Source organism: Elgaria multicarinata, chromosome 4 (genome assembly GCF_023053635.1).
Source record: "Elgaria multicarinata webbii isolate HBS135686 ecotype San Diego chromosome 4, rElgMul1.1.pri, whole genome shotgun sequence".
Taxonomy (NCBI): domain Eukaryota; kingdom Metazoa; phylum Chordata; class Lepidosauria; order Squamata; family Anguidae; genus Elgaria; species Elgaria multicarinata.
Window position 1 is genome coordinate 55,685,496 of NC_086174.1, and position 16,176 is coordinate 55,701,671.

The following is a 16,176-nucleotide window of genomic DNA, read 5'->3' on the forward strand; positions in this document are numbered from 1 at the left end:
GGAAAAAGTGGCAGGACATGGCTTCAGCCTCGACATGTGAGGAGAAGGAAAGTGAAGAATCAAATATGAAGCCAAGACTATGAGCTTCTTCCACTGGATAAAGTGTGACATTATTAACTGTAACGAAGAATGAAGAGCGAGGGGATGGTTTAGGAGAGAAGACAAACAATACTGTTTTTGCCATGTTTAGTTTTAAGCGACACTGAAGCATCCAGGCTGAGATGTCAGACAAACAGGTTGAGATCCTAGCCTGAACGTCAGAAGAAAGTTTGGGAGAAGAGAGATACAATTGTGTATTGTCTGCATACAGATGATATTGGAGGCCATGAGAACAAATAAGATTACCTAAAGATATCATGTATAAAGAGAACAACAAAGGGCCATGTATTGAGCCCTGTGGCACCCCAACTTGAATGGGAAAAGAAGATGAGTGGCCATTAGCACACATGCTAAACGAGCGACCTGCAAGATAGGAGGCAAACCAGTCATAGACAGATTCGCAGAATCCAAGGTCACGTAGGGTAGCCAATAGGAGGCCATGATCAACCATATCAAAGGCTGCAGTAGGATCTAAAAGAATAAGAACCGAAAACAGGCCTTTAGATTTGGCGATAAGAAGATCATTGGTAATCTTAATAAGAGCTGTCTCAGTAGAATGCAGAGAACGGAAGCCAGACTGAAAAGGATCCAAGGCCGAAGAACTAGAAAGAAAATGAAGACACCAGGAATAAACCACTCGTTCCAAGACTTTTGACACGAATGGCAGCAAAGAATTAGGGCAATAATTAGCAAGAGAAAACATATATAAAGAGGATTTATCTTAATCTTCCACCTGATTCCATTTGGAAATTTGAAGAAAACGTATAATGCCATTTTTTCTTCCAGGCACCTACTATAATAGAATATTTTGTTTTCCTTTATCATCTTCATCACCAAATGTACTATTCTCTCAATTCGTTTTTCACACCTGTCTCCCTATATTTCTGCATTAACACTGGGGGTTCTTTTGGTTATATCCACTCCCTCCTCCTCCTCTGAAATACTAAACATTGGCTCAGTTCAGACAACACGTTTCTCAACGGTGGTTTTAGAACTCCGCAGTGGATGTTTTACACCACCATTGAGAAATGTGTTGTCTGGAAGGAAAACTTCATGCAACGGTGGAGTTTTTTGGGAAAACACTCCACACAGAATATTCACATTGTGCAGAGGAGAATTCCTGCACAACCGTTGTGTCGTGTGGCAGGCTCCGTGGAGTTTTCTATTAGATTGAGTTGACTTTTCCCACTGACTACAGAGTTTCCTGGCAAGAGTGGCAAAAGGATCAAGTGCTACTCTAGGAGAGCTGCCGGGTTTGTTTGTTTGTTTGTTCTGTTTTTTGCAGCAATGGATGATAGGATACTATTGGGAGGATCGGGGGAGGAGAGAGGGTGGAGGAACTGTCAATCAAACATCGTGATGGGTTTTACTCAACTCCATGGTAGCCCACAGTCACACAACGGTGGAATTAGAACATGTTGTTTGGGGAGTACCTCCTAAAAACGCAACTGTTGAATGGAGTTTTCACACTGCATTGACTAACATGTTGTCTGAACTGAGCAATTAACTTATCTACACATTTTTAAAATGCTCTATAGTTTACTGGAAATAAAAATAACATGAAACCTTTCCAAAATGCATTATATCTGTTGACCTTGCAACTGTGAAAGTTAGGGTGGTAGTAGTAGTAGTAGTAGTAGTAGTATTCTGATATTACAGACATGGGACTGAGAATCTAAGAATCCCTCCAAACCCTAGAGTCAACACGTTTGTCTTGAGAAACATGCTAGGATCCTGCTACTTACCATGGGAATGATTTTCCCAGGAGAAAAATGTGTAATTTAGCAATGGTGGCTGCAGGTGTTACCTACCTTGATCAGTATCATAATCGGCTGAAAGAATTTAAACATGACATAGGACAGGGCTTAAAAAGCATTTCAAGCCTAGGAAAGTCTTTCAGCTGTAGAAGGTCCTTCCTGGACATCTAAGAAAGTTGGAAGGCTGTAATCTTTGTTCAGCACACAGGCCTAAAAGGAAGTGAAAACAGGAGGAATATTTGGAGGGTTGGTAAAAGTCATAGCTGTGATGCATCAGTGTGAATGGGTAGTAGATCTGTGCATACAATGTGATTTCTGAAAACAAACATGATCTGAGAATTTTCTTTAAGTCCATATAATGTTGTTGTTTTAAAAATACTGACATGTGCAGTAGAGAAGATAACTGGGTGGGAAATCCAAAACTTGTGGCTTGAATACTTTTGTGAACATTCATAATCTCACTGGAATGTACTTATTTATTAGATTTATACCCTGCCTTTCGAATACATTAAAAGGATGGATTACAATTACACCATAGAATAACTAATCTATTACAATAAGATAAAAAGGGCAGATCTATAAAAGCACCATAAAAATATCAAAATAATGAAAATAAAATAGATCAACAAAAGTTAAAAAGATTATGAAAATAAACAAGGCTTTTCCTAGTGCTGAAAAGACATCAGAGTGGGTGCTGGGAGAGCAGGGCAACACCACTGAAAAGGCCTTTTCCTAAGATATTCTAGTAAGTTGAGAAGGATACATTGGAAAAAGCCACCCCTGCATACATGGAAATTGAAAGAAGTAGGAGAAGCAAATAAGAGAACTTTTCCGAAAAGGAGATGCCACCAACAAGGCTGAAATAACAAAAGCATTATGTTAGCTAAAGATCTGAAACGTAATATAGTCCTAGGAAAAGACACCTTGAAACTGAACATTCCACAGTAGGAAAGGTGTTCTACATATTCCTTATGTTCCAGTGTAAATGCAGGAACAAATTTCCGTATGCCCCCCAAAATTTCTGGCACTGTATATGTGAATTCGTTATCCATTGTTCTCACATTTTCACTAATTTTTACAGCAAGTTATAAAAGGTGAACATGACATTTAATTATTACCATTACTAATTTTTTAAATGCTATTTGAACAAAATCAATTTCTACATTGATCAGAGTAGAGTTGTTTTTTCACATTTATTAAAAATAAATAAAGGTAAATCAGCTAGTATTTGATAATTATTTTTTTTAGTACGTCTTAACTACAGGTGAGTTTTTTAAAAAAACTTCATTTTTTCAGTTTTTATTCTGCAACTCTAAACTCTTCCCGAGAATTTTTAAAAGACTATTCTCATACAGTATTTCCTACTAATTCATTAGAGTTGAATGTTTTTGAAAAGTGTTATGATTCAGGAACTTGTGAACGGGTTTTTAATCCAATTTTCCTGGATCGCTTGGAATATCCAAATGATCGTTTCTGTCAAGTAAGTCATGCCTAATTCATAACTAGAACTTTATCCTGGAGTTATGTTTGTTTCTCAAGATACCCTAACATTACTAGGGTGAAATCCAAAGGTGTGTGACGCTGCTGGCAGGAAGGATTCCCCCTCCCCTGTAACCACTGTGCACCCTCAAAATCTACTCTAGAGGGTTGGGGGATCCTCTAGAGCAGATTTGGGGGCCTATATGGAATGCAGGGGGAGGTGAAGCCAAGGAAGCACCATTGCCAAGTGAAGGTCTGCTCAGACGACATTGAAACTCTGTTCTTGTTCACAAAGTGGCATATTTTGCTACAGTTTTTGAAAATCATTAGTTTTACTCCAACATTGTCCCAGTGCTACCGATTTGGACTTTGGTTTTCTTTGGCCACCAGCTGTTATAGATAGGACTTAAATTGAGTGACTATGCCTTGGATTCCAAGCATAAATTGTTTACTTGTTTTTTCTTCTTCAAGAAGATAATGGTTGCTGGGATTCACTCCTCTGAAATCCTATCATGGGCCTAAAGCTCGTTGATGGGTGAGGAACTAGAATCATAGAATCATAGAATAGCAAGAGTTGGAAGGGGCCTACAAGGCCATCGAGTCCAACCCCCTGCTCAATGCAGGAATCCACCCTAAAGCATCCCTGACAGATGCTTGTCCAGCTGCCTCTTGAAGGCCTCTAGTGTGGGAGAGCCCACAACCTCACCAGGCAACTGATTCCATTGTCATACTGCTCTAACAGTCAGGAAGTTTTTCCTGATGTCCAGCTGGAATCTAGCTTCCTTTAACTTGAGCCCGTTATTCCGTGTCCTGCACTCTGGGAGGATCGAGAAGAGATCCTGGCCCTCCTCTGTGTGACAACCTTTTAAATATTTGAAGAGTGCTATCATGTCTCCCCTCAATCTTCTCTTCTCCAGGATAAACATGCCCAGTTCTTTCAGTCTCTCTTCATAGGGCTTTGTTTCCAGACCCCTGATCATCCTGGTTGCCCTCCTCTGAACACGCTCCAGCTTGTCTGCGTCCTTCTTGAATTGTATTAGCTATCCCACCCAATTTTGTGTCATCTGCAAATTTGATAAGCGTTCCCTGCACCTCCTCGTCCAAAACATTAATAAAAATGTTGAAGAGCACTGGGCCCAGGACTGAGCCCTGCGGTACCCCACTCGTTGCCTCTCCCCAGTTTGTGAGGGTTCCATTGATAAGTACTCTTTGAGTCCGATTCTGTAGCCAACTGTGAATCCACCTAATAGTTGTTCCATCTAGCCCACTTTTAGCTAGTTTGTTAATCAGAATGTCATGTTGTACTTTGTCAAAAGCTTTGCTGAAGTCAAGATATAAGACGTCCACAGCATTCCCACAGTCCACAAGGGAGGTTACCTTATCAAAAAATGAGATCAAATTAGTCTGACAGGATTTGTTCCTGACAAATCCATGTTGGCTTCTAATAATCACTGCATTGATTTCAAGGTGTTTACAGATTGACTTCTTTATAATCTGCTCCAGAATTTTCCCAGGGATGGATGTCAGACTGACTGGTCTGTAGTTCCCAGGTTCCTCCTTTTTGCCCTTTTTGAAGATAGGGACAACGTTAGCCCTCCTCCAGTCGTCCGGCACCTCACCCGTCTTCCATGATTTTGCAAAGATAATAGACAAAGGTTCTGAGAGTTCTTCCGCTAGCTACTTTATTACTCTAGAATGCAGTTCATTGGGCCCTGGAGATTTGAACTCATTCAAGGAAATTAGGTGTTCTTTGACCATTTGTTTATCAATCTCAAATTGCAATCCTGCCCCCTCAACTTCTGCTTCAATTTCTCCAGGGGGGTCATAGACCCGCTTTTGGGAGAAGACTGAGGTAAAGTAGGAATTGAGCAGCTAGGCAGTGGCCAGTCCTTGCTTTATGATAAGAGGGGCTTGGTTGCCCATGAAAGTTAACTTTGGTTTGATTTTCGCTGCCCACTTAGGCATTTGCCTGTAAGTAAGGCCATCTCAAGATTATGCATCTATAGGGGTGCTCTTGCTTCTTCCAGTTAGCTTGAGAGAGAGTTAAAACATAAAACTTGTTCTTATCTGTGAACTTCTTACAAGTTCCCTGCACAGACAAATAATATGGTCTGCTGTATTGTACAATCCTAAACTATATATTTAAAAAAACACATACAGAGGGATGTCATTATCATGCCTCCTTACAACTGTGCATAGTGAAAAAGCACAATGCTGCAGACATTCTTGAGTTTGTTTTCTGTCAGATTTTAGACTCGTTTTTGTGAAGAAAGGAGAAATGATTCCTCTGGAACCAAAGGCTCTGTCACTATTTATCCCTCTCTACTATTTTTTTTGTGATAGGATAGAGAGAGAATTCACTGGCAAGATCAAATTTACCAAACAGTTAAATTGCATCTGAATGGCACGAAGGAATATTTTACGGCTTTTGTTTGAAAGAATTAGTTTCCAATACACACATAACTTAGAAAAATCTATTTTCAGCATACAACTTTGACAGATATTTTGTTGTTTTTCATAACCCACTTGTGTATACTTATTTCCAAAAGACTTCTGTTGCAGATTTCACCACAGGCACTGAATGAACAGGGTGAAATGAAATTATTATGGGTAATAAAATTATGAAATTATTATAGAACACTGAACATAGAACATTTTATATAAAAATGATACTACTACTACTAAAATCCAACCTTACTACTCTAAAGTCCTGTGTGCATCGGTCTCTGAAGGTTCAAAAGAGAAATTTCCCTTTTCACCTTGCCAATATTTCCATCTTTCATTTCTTAAAGGTGTAGGAAATACAGCCCCTACACCTGTAGGGGTGTCACTGCTAAGTCAGGAAACCATTTTGATTTTTTAGATATATCTCCGTGTGCGTGTGCGCTCTCAAAAGAAAATTATGATAGAGTAAAAAATGCTTTGTATTTTTCAAGTAAAGACAAGAACAATGTAAAGACAAGAACAATATATGTTTGTCACACTACTGCAGATACCTGACATTAGTTTGAACAGCATTTAGTTAGAATTTTATACCTGTCATTAGTTTGAACTATATGATTCATATAAGCATTTATATGATAAGGCTCATATCACCATTTTGTGCATTTTGGCTATAGAATATTATTTAAGGACAAAGATCGGAATTGGGAAGACATTGAAAAGAAACTACGAGCTGAAAGTGATATCCCTATTGTGAAAACTTCAAGCATGGTATGATAAATAATATTTTTCACTGTCACATAGGCATGTTGAAAAAGGCAAAGGGGCCACAATTGTTGTTAAAGCTCTAAAGAATATCTCACATTAAAAGTTGATTTTTATAGTAAGCTACAATGAAAAGTAACTTTTAGTGCAATCCTGTGAATGTTTAGACAGAAGAAACATGCATAGGCTTGCTCCCTTAATTTCATTTTGTTGCTTATCATAATTTTATTTAATGCTGAACACATTGGGACATATTTTCCTGAATTTGGGTGAAAGCAGTTTCCACAGCTGTGTAGAGCTGAAAATCAAGCAGGCTTCCCAAAGCCAGTGTTCAGTCAAGAGGGGTCTCCCATTAAGAGTCAACTTGGGGAATAATGACAGGGGGAAGGATCCATGCAAGCGTCAATCTAGATGTGACATAGGAGATCCATGATCAGGATCACCAATGGGGTGCTTTAAAGGTAAAAGCAAGGACACCATCCCTGAATTGGATTAGGGCTGTGATGCTGGGAGAGAGGAGGAAGGAGAAATGAAGCAGGGGGGAAGGAGTGACCATGCTCCCCCACTGGCATTGCTCCAGTCTAATTCAAGGCGGTACTGCAGTTGCTTTTAACCTGAAAAACATACAGTATGGGCAATCCTGATCTCCCTTGTCTTGTCTGACATCTGTTCAGTCTGCATGGAGATAAACTATTCTAAAAGCCATGAGATTTCCCCAAAGTAAATTAATAATAATAGTAATAATAAATTTATTTCTTACCCGCCTCTCCATTCTGATCAAGGCGGGGAACAACAGTAAACGATAAAATACATAAAACTGAATTAAAACATAATATACATTGTTAAAAACATCCTAAAACATTCTAAAAACATCTTAAAATTCCACTGGATAGGCTACATTTAACCCTTCAAATTCTCCCCTCTAAAGATATGTACGTATGGAACTTTAAAGCACATGGTGATGTGAAGTTGGAGGACTTTGAACTGGTTCCTTTGTCATGGCTGGATCACCTCCTGTTGTGGTTTAGATTTACAGCAGCTGTTCTCTTCTGCGAGGGTTGGGGACCCATTAAGGTGGTCTGTCTCAGAGGCTAATGGATCCAGCTAGTTTCCAGAGAGCTCTCTGGGGTGTTCTATCTGACATGGCTGGTTTGCCTATCAAACCCTGGTCGATCTGTGGATTGTGGAAATCACCCAGGCAGTTGACATGATTGCTCCTGAGCACCTCTCCAGAATAGAGCTCGTATGGCACCACAAGATTTTCCAGAATTGAGAGCAATGAAACAAAATAGTGCAGATGGAGAAAAACTTCTAGTGGATGCAATCAAACTCTGTTGTGTGCCTATGCTCAGGGATATTTAGGGGCAGTGAAGGTGGCAAACAAAACAATATCTCTCTGCCTCTATTGTATCCTTTATGTGCATCCAGAGGAGCTTTTCAGGTTTGTCTGGGCCTTATTACCTGCTTACCCTAAGGACCAATGTAAGCAAGTGCAAGGTGATGCACGTTGGGGCAAAAAACACCAACTTCCAAGAATAACCTAATGGAATTTGAGCTGGCCACTGCAATCTTGGGATTGTGGTGGACAACTCGATGAAAATATCCACCCAGTGTGCAGCTGCTGTAAAGAAGGCAAACTCCATGTTAGGCATTATAAGAAAAGGAATTGAGAATAAAACGGCCAGTATCGTACTGCCCTTTAAATCGATGGTGCGACCACACCTAGAATACTGTGTACAGTTCTGGTCACCACACCTAAAAAAGGATATTATAGAGCTGGAAAAAAGTGCAGAAAAGGGCAACTAAAATTATTAAGGGGCTGGAGCATCTCCCCTACAAGGGAAGGTTACATCAACTGGGATTGTTTGGCTTGGAAAAAAAGAAACTAAGGGAAGACATGATAGAGGTTTACAAAATTATACATGGTTTGGAGAATGTGGACAGGGAGATATTTTTCTCCCTCTCTCAAAATACTAGAACCTGGGGTCATTCCATGAAACTGATTGGTGGGAGATCCAAGACAAATAAAAGGAAGTACTTCTTCACACGGCACATAGTTAAATTATGGAACTCACTACCACAAGATGTAGTGATGGCCACCAATCTGGATGGCTTCAAAAGGGGGTTGGATAAATTCCTGGAGGCAAAGGTAATCAATGGCTGCTAGCCCTGATGATTGTGTGCTATCTCCAGTATCCGAGGTAGTAAGCCTATATACACCAGTTGCTGGGGAACATGGGTGGGAGGGTGCTGTTGCACCATGTCCTGCTTGTTGGTCCCTGGCCACTGTGTGAACAGAGTGCTGGACTAGATGGACCCCTGGTCTGATCCAGCAGGGCACTTCTTGTGTTCTTATGACCCTGTGGATCCATCAGAGGCCCACTATAATAGGTTTGCAAGGTACTTCCAAACATATTATCTTGCATTATCAGGACTTAGACTCCAGCGTGATAGTTGGTGAATCAGGTGAGGTACCCAGAGCTCAGGCTTGATGAGTTTCAGTTGGTACAGCTTAAAGATGTCAAGGTGCTTGGACAGGTTCATGCAACCACCTTGGCTTATAAAAGCTGGCATGAAAGGAACAGCAGGCTGGGCCAGGGAGGGGATTAATGCCTCCTTGTGAGAGGGGGAGATCCAAAGTCACCTGAAAGAGGCAGCAGTGAGACCTTAAGAAATACTCCCTGGACCTGGAAAATCTCAACAGCTTTAGGCTGGTGGCAAATGCACCTTTCCTGCATAATGCCCTTGAGTGGGTGGTTGCCAACCAGCTCCAGACACTCATGGATGAGACTCCCAAATGCGTAACACTCTTCCCAGTGAGCTCTGACTGGAAACAACAGTGTATTTTGTGTGTGTATGTGCCAGGTTAAGAATTTACTCTACTGTAGGCATTTGACAGCATACGATAAGGCTTTTTAATGGATCTTGGGATTTTTATTGTTGATTATTTAAATTTGTGGTGTTTTTTTTAATGTAAACGGTTATTATATTTTCCATTCTATTTTAAAAGTTTTAATCTCTTGTAAACTAGCCGGAGAGCTTTGTAAATGTATTGAAATTATGACAATGATAACAATAATAATAATAATAATAATAATAATAATAATAATAATAATAATAATAATTTTTAAAGGCACTATGAGCAATTTCTCTTCATTTTCAATAAATTTACCAGATGTTAGCCTTGGCTATTGGACTGTATAAAAATGATATAAATTATTATTATTATTATTATTATTATTATTATTATTAACATACAGTGATGAAATGTGGATTTTCCCTCCTTAATGAAAGCTAATAATCGCTAAAAATTTGGCCCTCAGGAAATATCATCAATATTGCAAGAACTGAAGAGAGTTGAGAAACAGCTTCAAGGTATTTATTATTGAATATATTATTGAATTAGCACCTATGTTGCTAAAGTGAAGGTCTTCAGAATAACTATCATAGTGTCAGGAATGCAATCCTAATTGTAATTAAAAGTTATAGAGGGCATAGAAAAATAGTTGTGGGGGAAAATAGAAATAATATTTGGTTTCAATTACAAGACAAGAGTCAGCAGTAGGTAATTCCTCCTATTCTATGCAGGAGTAGCTGTTTCTATTTCTCCATACCAAGGAAAGTTATAACAGGATACCCATCATGTGCTTGCCTCCACTATGCAAATAGTGTATCTCACAATATGGGCATGCCTACACCAGCCCTATATCCCGGGATCATCCCTGTGCATCCAGATGCCACACAGGGGATCCCAGGAGCAGGCAGGGATGACCCTCCATTTTCCTGGGATAACCCTTAGGTGTAGAAAGGGCCTATATGACTGTTCAGTAAGCAGCTGCCTTCTCCAGCAGCTGACAGGGAGTGTGTTGATATGAGAAATGAAGGGAATTCCACTACTCTTCCTTGCTTCTTTAATAATCGGAGACCCAGGATCTACCAAAGTCTTGCTGTCATGAGCAAAATCATTACAAGCCGCCACTTTCTGAACCTAGAAGTAATAGGACCAGGTTGTCTGCTGCTTAGGTTTCGTTCTTCATAGGATTTGTTATAGATGGCAATATTTCAAGAAAAAAAGATGGCATTGAAAACGTTGATTAGCCACTTCCAAGAGATCCATTGTGCATCCAGAGTGCAACGTGGAACAGTGGGGAAGATGAACACAGTCTTCCTGCTTTACAGTCCATTGAGGATCCAAGTGCTTGCAGATCCAGAAGGTGTTAGTTCCACATTCTGTTCTCCAGGTGTGAAATTTCCTGGGGGGAAATCTTTTTGCATCTACCTGAAAATTTTGCCTAAATCTACATTCTGCATTTACATTCTTCTAAAATCTCACTCCTTTCTATGGGCATGATCCAATAAATTCCTGAAGAGGACCTACTGAAAGTTGTTTAACTAAGTAGATCTGGTGGCTCTCTAAGCTTCCATTACCACGTTGCATCTGTTAGAGTAGTCTTCATACAGAAAATAAGATCTCAACTTGGTCCTACTTCAGAGATAAAAATGCCAATCTTTAGAATTCTCAAGAACGTTGTTCTGCTGCTGAAGTGGATAATGCATCTGAAACCGAAATACTCCTGGCAGCTGATGCAGCACTCTGTAGATCAATCAAGACATCTTTTTCTTCAGGTTTCTGATTAGCACAGGGAGTGGATAGCATGAATTGCATCTGTCCCCGTCTCCCCCTGTAAGTATTTCCACTGCTTTCTCAAGAGCTATGAACAATACAGAGGAACCTAGGGCAGAAGTACTTTTCTATCTTTTGCCAGCCCAGACTTCTGTGATTTTCAGATCAGATGAAGATACCATGAAAAAGTTCCAGCCTTGCTTTGGACTTCATCATTCTATTTTGCAGTAGAGGCTGGTAGCTCTGATGTCAGTGGAGTGATGAATCCACACCAAATTTCCATCAGAACCAGTCAGAACTCTACAGAAGCTATCCAAGGTGTTAATAGCTCCTTTAGAGTTCTGACTGAAACCCAGAGTGGATTCACTGCCCCACCAACATCAGAACTACTAGCATCCACTGCTATTTTGCACACTTGAATGGAATCACTTGGTGGATTCTTACCCCCATGACCTTTTTCTTAATTACTATACAACTTATGAAAGGGTTCTAAGGTGGCAGTAGACTCGTAGAATCATAGAATAGCAGAGTTGGAAGGGGCCTACAAGGCCATTGAGTCCAACCCCCTGCTCAATGCAGGAATCCGCCCTAAAGCATCCCTGACAGATCGTTACAATATCGTAACATTTTCATATGCCCTCACCTTTATCTTCCAACACCCTTTTCACAGTTTTCAGGAGTTAATTTTTCTGTTTTGTCACTTTGGGGCTCATCACCCAAATCAGAAGTGTGCAGAGCCTGGACATTTTATTTAAGCAGGACCATGACCATTCAGGGAACTAAACAGGCTTGCAAAATGTGTCTAGCAGCTTTAAATGACTCTATCTCAAGAATATTAATTCATTTTATATGGTCTCAAGAACATAGTACAAGATTAGTTCTCTGAAAAAGGTACAGTGTTGTATGGGACAAACTGGCATCACCATTAGGCTGAGGATTGTGCAGACAGCAAGCAAAACATCTCCAAGCATTGTCCCTTGAGTGCCACGTTTTTTTCTGGTAGAAATGTGGGGTATAAATCAAGTAAATAAATAGTTGTTGTGTGTATAGGTGGAGGATTGATGTAATTCTTAAGTTCATTCAGTCTCTGAAAAAGCCTTTTGCAGGTGTGACCTTTGCTGACTAAAGAGGAGCTATTCAAAGGTGTTTTCTTTCACTGAGCATACAGTCTTGCCTTCTCACTGAGGTGACAAGTTCTAACACAGCACCATTTTGGTGCTTCCAAATGAGCAGGCACTACACAACATCTAATTTGACACAATCCCATGAGAGGACTCTACATCTGTTCCTCAGTCATTCCTTATTAAAGACTATTCTGTTTCTTACTATGAACCATGAAAATATATTGATTCAGATTATGGAAAATTCAGCAGGTATGTTATGAAGCTGTTCATAAAAGGTGTCCTCAGCATTTTAAGAAGAGATGGAGATGAAAATAAAATTAAAAGGTTGAATAATATTCGAATAATTTTGACAGTTAACAAATCCTGATACTGATTTTTTGCCAACTTCTCTTCCTCTTTGTTCAGTGATAAATTCAATGATTGACCCTGACGGAACATTGGATGCTCTGAGCAATTTGGGATTCGCTGCCCCTGTCCAGGCAACTCAACCTAAACAGAAGCCCAGCCCTGTTTCTCAAAGTGCCCATCCTCAGATACAGTCAAATTGTCAGCCAGAAGCAAGGGCTGTTCGACCAGCCATCGCCTCTGCTTCAAGTGAACTTGGCAATGTTGAATCTGAGCATGATTTCAGTATACATTTTAATAGGTTCAATCCAGATGGAGAAGAGGAAGATCCAACTTTGCGTGAATGATATAAATGTTAACAGTACCTTTAATATTGAATGTGCAGAATTTAATGAGAGTCATACCATTGTTCAAAGAGTTAAAAAGCTTGGTAAAATTGCCATTGCTTTATTATACCAACTACTTAACTGTGATGTTTTTGATGTCACACACCACTTGACTCATTAAGGTAAACATTGGTACTGACATAGAAATGCAGTTTGTGGTAATTTTATGGGCTTTCCAAGCACTTACTTTGAATCGTTTCCTCCATAGTTTAATTAATTTAAGCAGACTGCAAGCAGGTGAAAGTGCATCACTATTAAGCTTCTAAATCTCCTGTGCCAAGCTGATCTGTAATTGAGCCTGTTTACTTAAATTTGTATAAAATGACCGATCACTTAAATTTGATTCTGAATAAAGGGATCTAAATTAAGGCATATTGCATTTTAATACCATGTGACACTACAATACAAGGAAAAGCAAGTTTTCCAATACATCCATTGTTGCATACTAAAGATTTCAAACCATTGTGATTTATATAGCTTCATTGCTATGTACATTGTCTTGGAGTTTACAAAGCTCAAATATTATGTTTGCACTAAGAATTTGCTAGAGTGGAAGATGAACATATCAACATCCAAAGGGGCTAATCATTTTGTACTTAGAAAAGAGGTCATAACAATCCCTTAAAAGACACAGTGGTGTGAGTCCCCTTTTCAAAAGGATCCATTTGGCTGTTGCTGATCCTGTTCAATATGTCTTCTTGATGTTGATGAAAAGTAAATGTCATATCACTTCTGTCCAGACGTTCAGAACTATGAAACCAGTTTAAATGTATAGCTATGTAAGTCTATTGCTTGAAAACTTTTCTCATGTTGTATCACCAAGGTCAAACATAAAATACATTTATAAGTGCTCCTTGAGATGATCATGAGTTGTAAAATTTTCTTCAGAAAATTTGGAGGTAGTGTAGTAATAATCTGGTCCATAGACTGACTCCAGACATACAAATTGCTCTTGTTTTCCTGTAGAGGCTCTCTAGTAAGACTGTCTTATACATTTATAAGAATTTCTGAAAGACAAGTGCTAACATAGGCCTTTTGCTTATATTACTTAACAGCAAATCTATTAAAATATCCCATATAAGCCTATTTATCTTTAAAGTTGTCCCAGTAACTTAACATTTGGAAGTAATAATAAAAAGTTAACAACTGTGTATTTCCAGAACACTGTAATTTCAAGAACGTCTGTTAAATGCAACTAATAACTGGAATTTTCTTATGTTTTTGCATCAGTCTATATATTAGGGTTACAAATACAACTTCGACGCTTTTATGAAATGGTCTTTAATATTTCAGCAATAATCTTATGTGTCACTTGTTTAACATACTTTTTTCCTGTACATTTTTAAACTATACAGGATTTTGGAAGTTATTGCAACGTTTGACCAATTAAATATACATTTTTTGTAGAGATATAAAAATAAAAAGCCCAATAATCCTGTTGTATATTGGATTCAATGTTGTTGCTTTACAATTAAAAACTGCCTCCTGTCAAACTCTGTATACCTCTCTCTATTAACAGAGGCCAGGAAAACACTTGTTTACAGGTGCAGTCAAAGTTTAAACTGGTGTACAACAAAATATATTGAAAGCAGTGACAAGGTTTTGGCCATCTTCATTCCTTCTTTTCTTTTCAGTGCTTGGGAGAAGAACCACAAACACACAAGTATGGGAAAATGTGTATGGAGAAAAAAACCATTTAGGCTCTTCACACAATTCTTTTTGTGTTTTTTCAGATGTTTACACCCTTTGTGTTCTGTAATAAATGTTTGCATTTACAATGTTCTTATTTGTATGGACACATACTCCTTATTTATTTTTTGTTACATTTATTATGTATGTTGTTACAAGCATTTACAGCTCCATTTTTAAATAAAGTGTTTCTGGAACTTTATACAATAATTTGATATTGATGTGTGATTACCTGTGTGAACCAGTGTTCATGATGTGTCTTGAATCAACTTCAGTAATTATGAAGGGATGTTTCCTAAATGTACTGTGTGTTTGTGTCTGAGAATCCGTTTTCCTGCAGTTTGGACAATGTTTGTGCAAAAAATAATAAATCACTTTACTTCTGTAATAGGTTCATACAGAGATCTGTAGAAGCTAAAAACAGTGTACATGCAGTAAATACAAGCCTGCATGTAAACAAGTGCTTTAATTGGGGTGAGGAGAATTATTTTGGGCAGGATCCAAATAAAGACCTTTTAAGAAGCAGAAGCCACTTCCACAAGTGCAAACTGGGGATTTCTGAATTTCTGCTGATCCCCTCCCAACTAGCTGTAGCCCATTGCCCTACATCTCACAGTATTATGAACATCTCCAAACACTCTGGAGCGATTTTTTGGAGCTGCAAAGGGTTGCAACAGGAAGAGTTGGGAAAGCCCTTTGTGTGAGCAGAGCTTTGCTCAGAGTTCTTTGGGTTTTGTTCATTGTACAGCAAGTAAAACAAGGCAACATATTATGGACACAAAGTAAAATTTAGCAATTCCAATGTAACTGAGTTTATTACCTAAATCTAGATGAAAAGACCTGACTTTCTTACAGCTAGTGCTGTACAAGAGCCCTACCCCACCTCAGGATCAGCTTCTAATTAGGTCAGTATTTCTGAGTTTTCTCAGAAAAACCTATGCTTTTTTTTGGAAGGGGTTAGTTTGTTATGTTGTTATACCTAGAACAGCGGTTCTCAACCTGTGGGTCGGGACCCCTTTGGGGGTCGAATGACCCTTTCACAGGGGTCGCCTAAGACCATCGGAAAACACATATTTCCGATGGTCTTAGGAAACTGTATTGACTGAACTATGTCCTGTATCATCTTTTGTATTATTAAAGCTATTGTTATGTATTATTTTCATTAGCAAACCATCCCATGACAATGGATTGTGTAGAGAAGAACGAAAATAATTTTATGGTTGGGGGTCACCACAACATGAGGAACTGTATTAAAGGGTCGCGGCATTAAGAAGGTTGAGAACCACTGACGTAGAAGAACTCCCCACTGGTCCTCCTTTTCCAAACTTTCTCTTGCTGAGAGGGGACAATAGCTAGGACTTGTGGTGATGGTTTGCAGCAGCGTTATCTTTATAGCCTGGATAGGCAGGGCATTGATTGTCTCTGAGAAGCCTGGGGAAGGCCTTGAACCAATGGGAACTTCATTT

General features: G+C 39.1%; 1 protein-coding gene across 1 annotated transcript in view; it reads left to right on the plus strand.

Moving 5' to 3' along the window:
- CEP170 (centrosomal protein 170) overlaps window positions 1-14,980 on the plus strand; it is a 96,293-nt gene extending 81,313 nt beyond the window's left edge. The window contains exons 17-19 of the mRNA XM_063124324.1: window positions 6,455-6,548; window positions 9,866-9,917; window positions 12,696-14,980. Of these exons, the coding sequence (XP_062980394.1) occupies window positions 6,455-6,548; window positions 9,866-9,917; window positions 12,696-12,982 (433 nt within the window). The 3' untranslated portion in view covers window positions 12,983-14,980. The remainder of the gene's footprint in view (window positions 1-6,454; window positions 6,549-9,865; window positions 9,918-12,695) is intronic.
- Window positions 14,981-16,176: the final 1,196 nt, after the last annotated feature.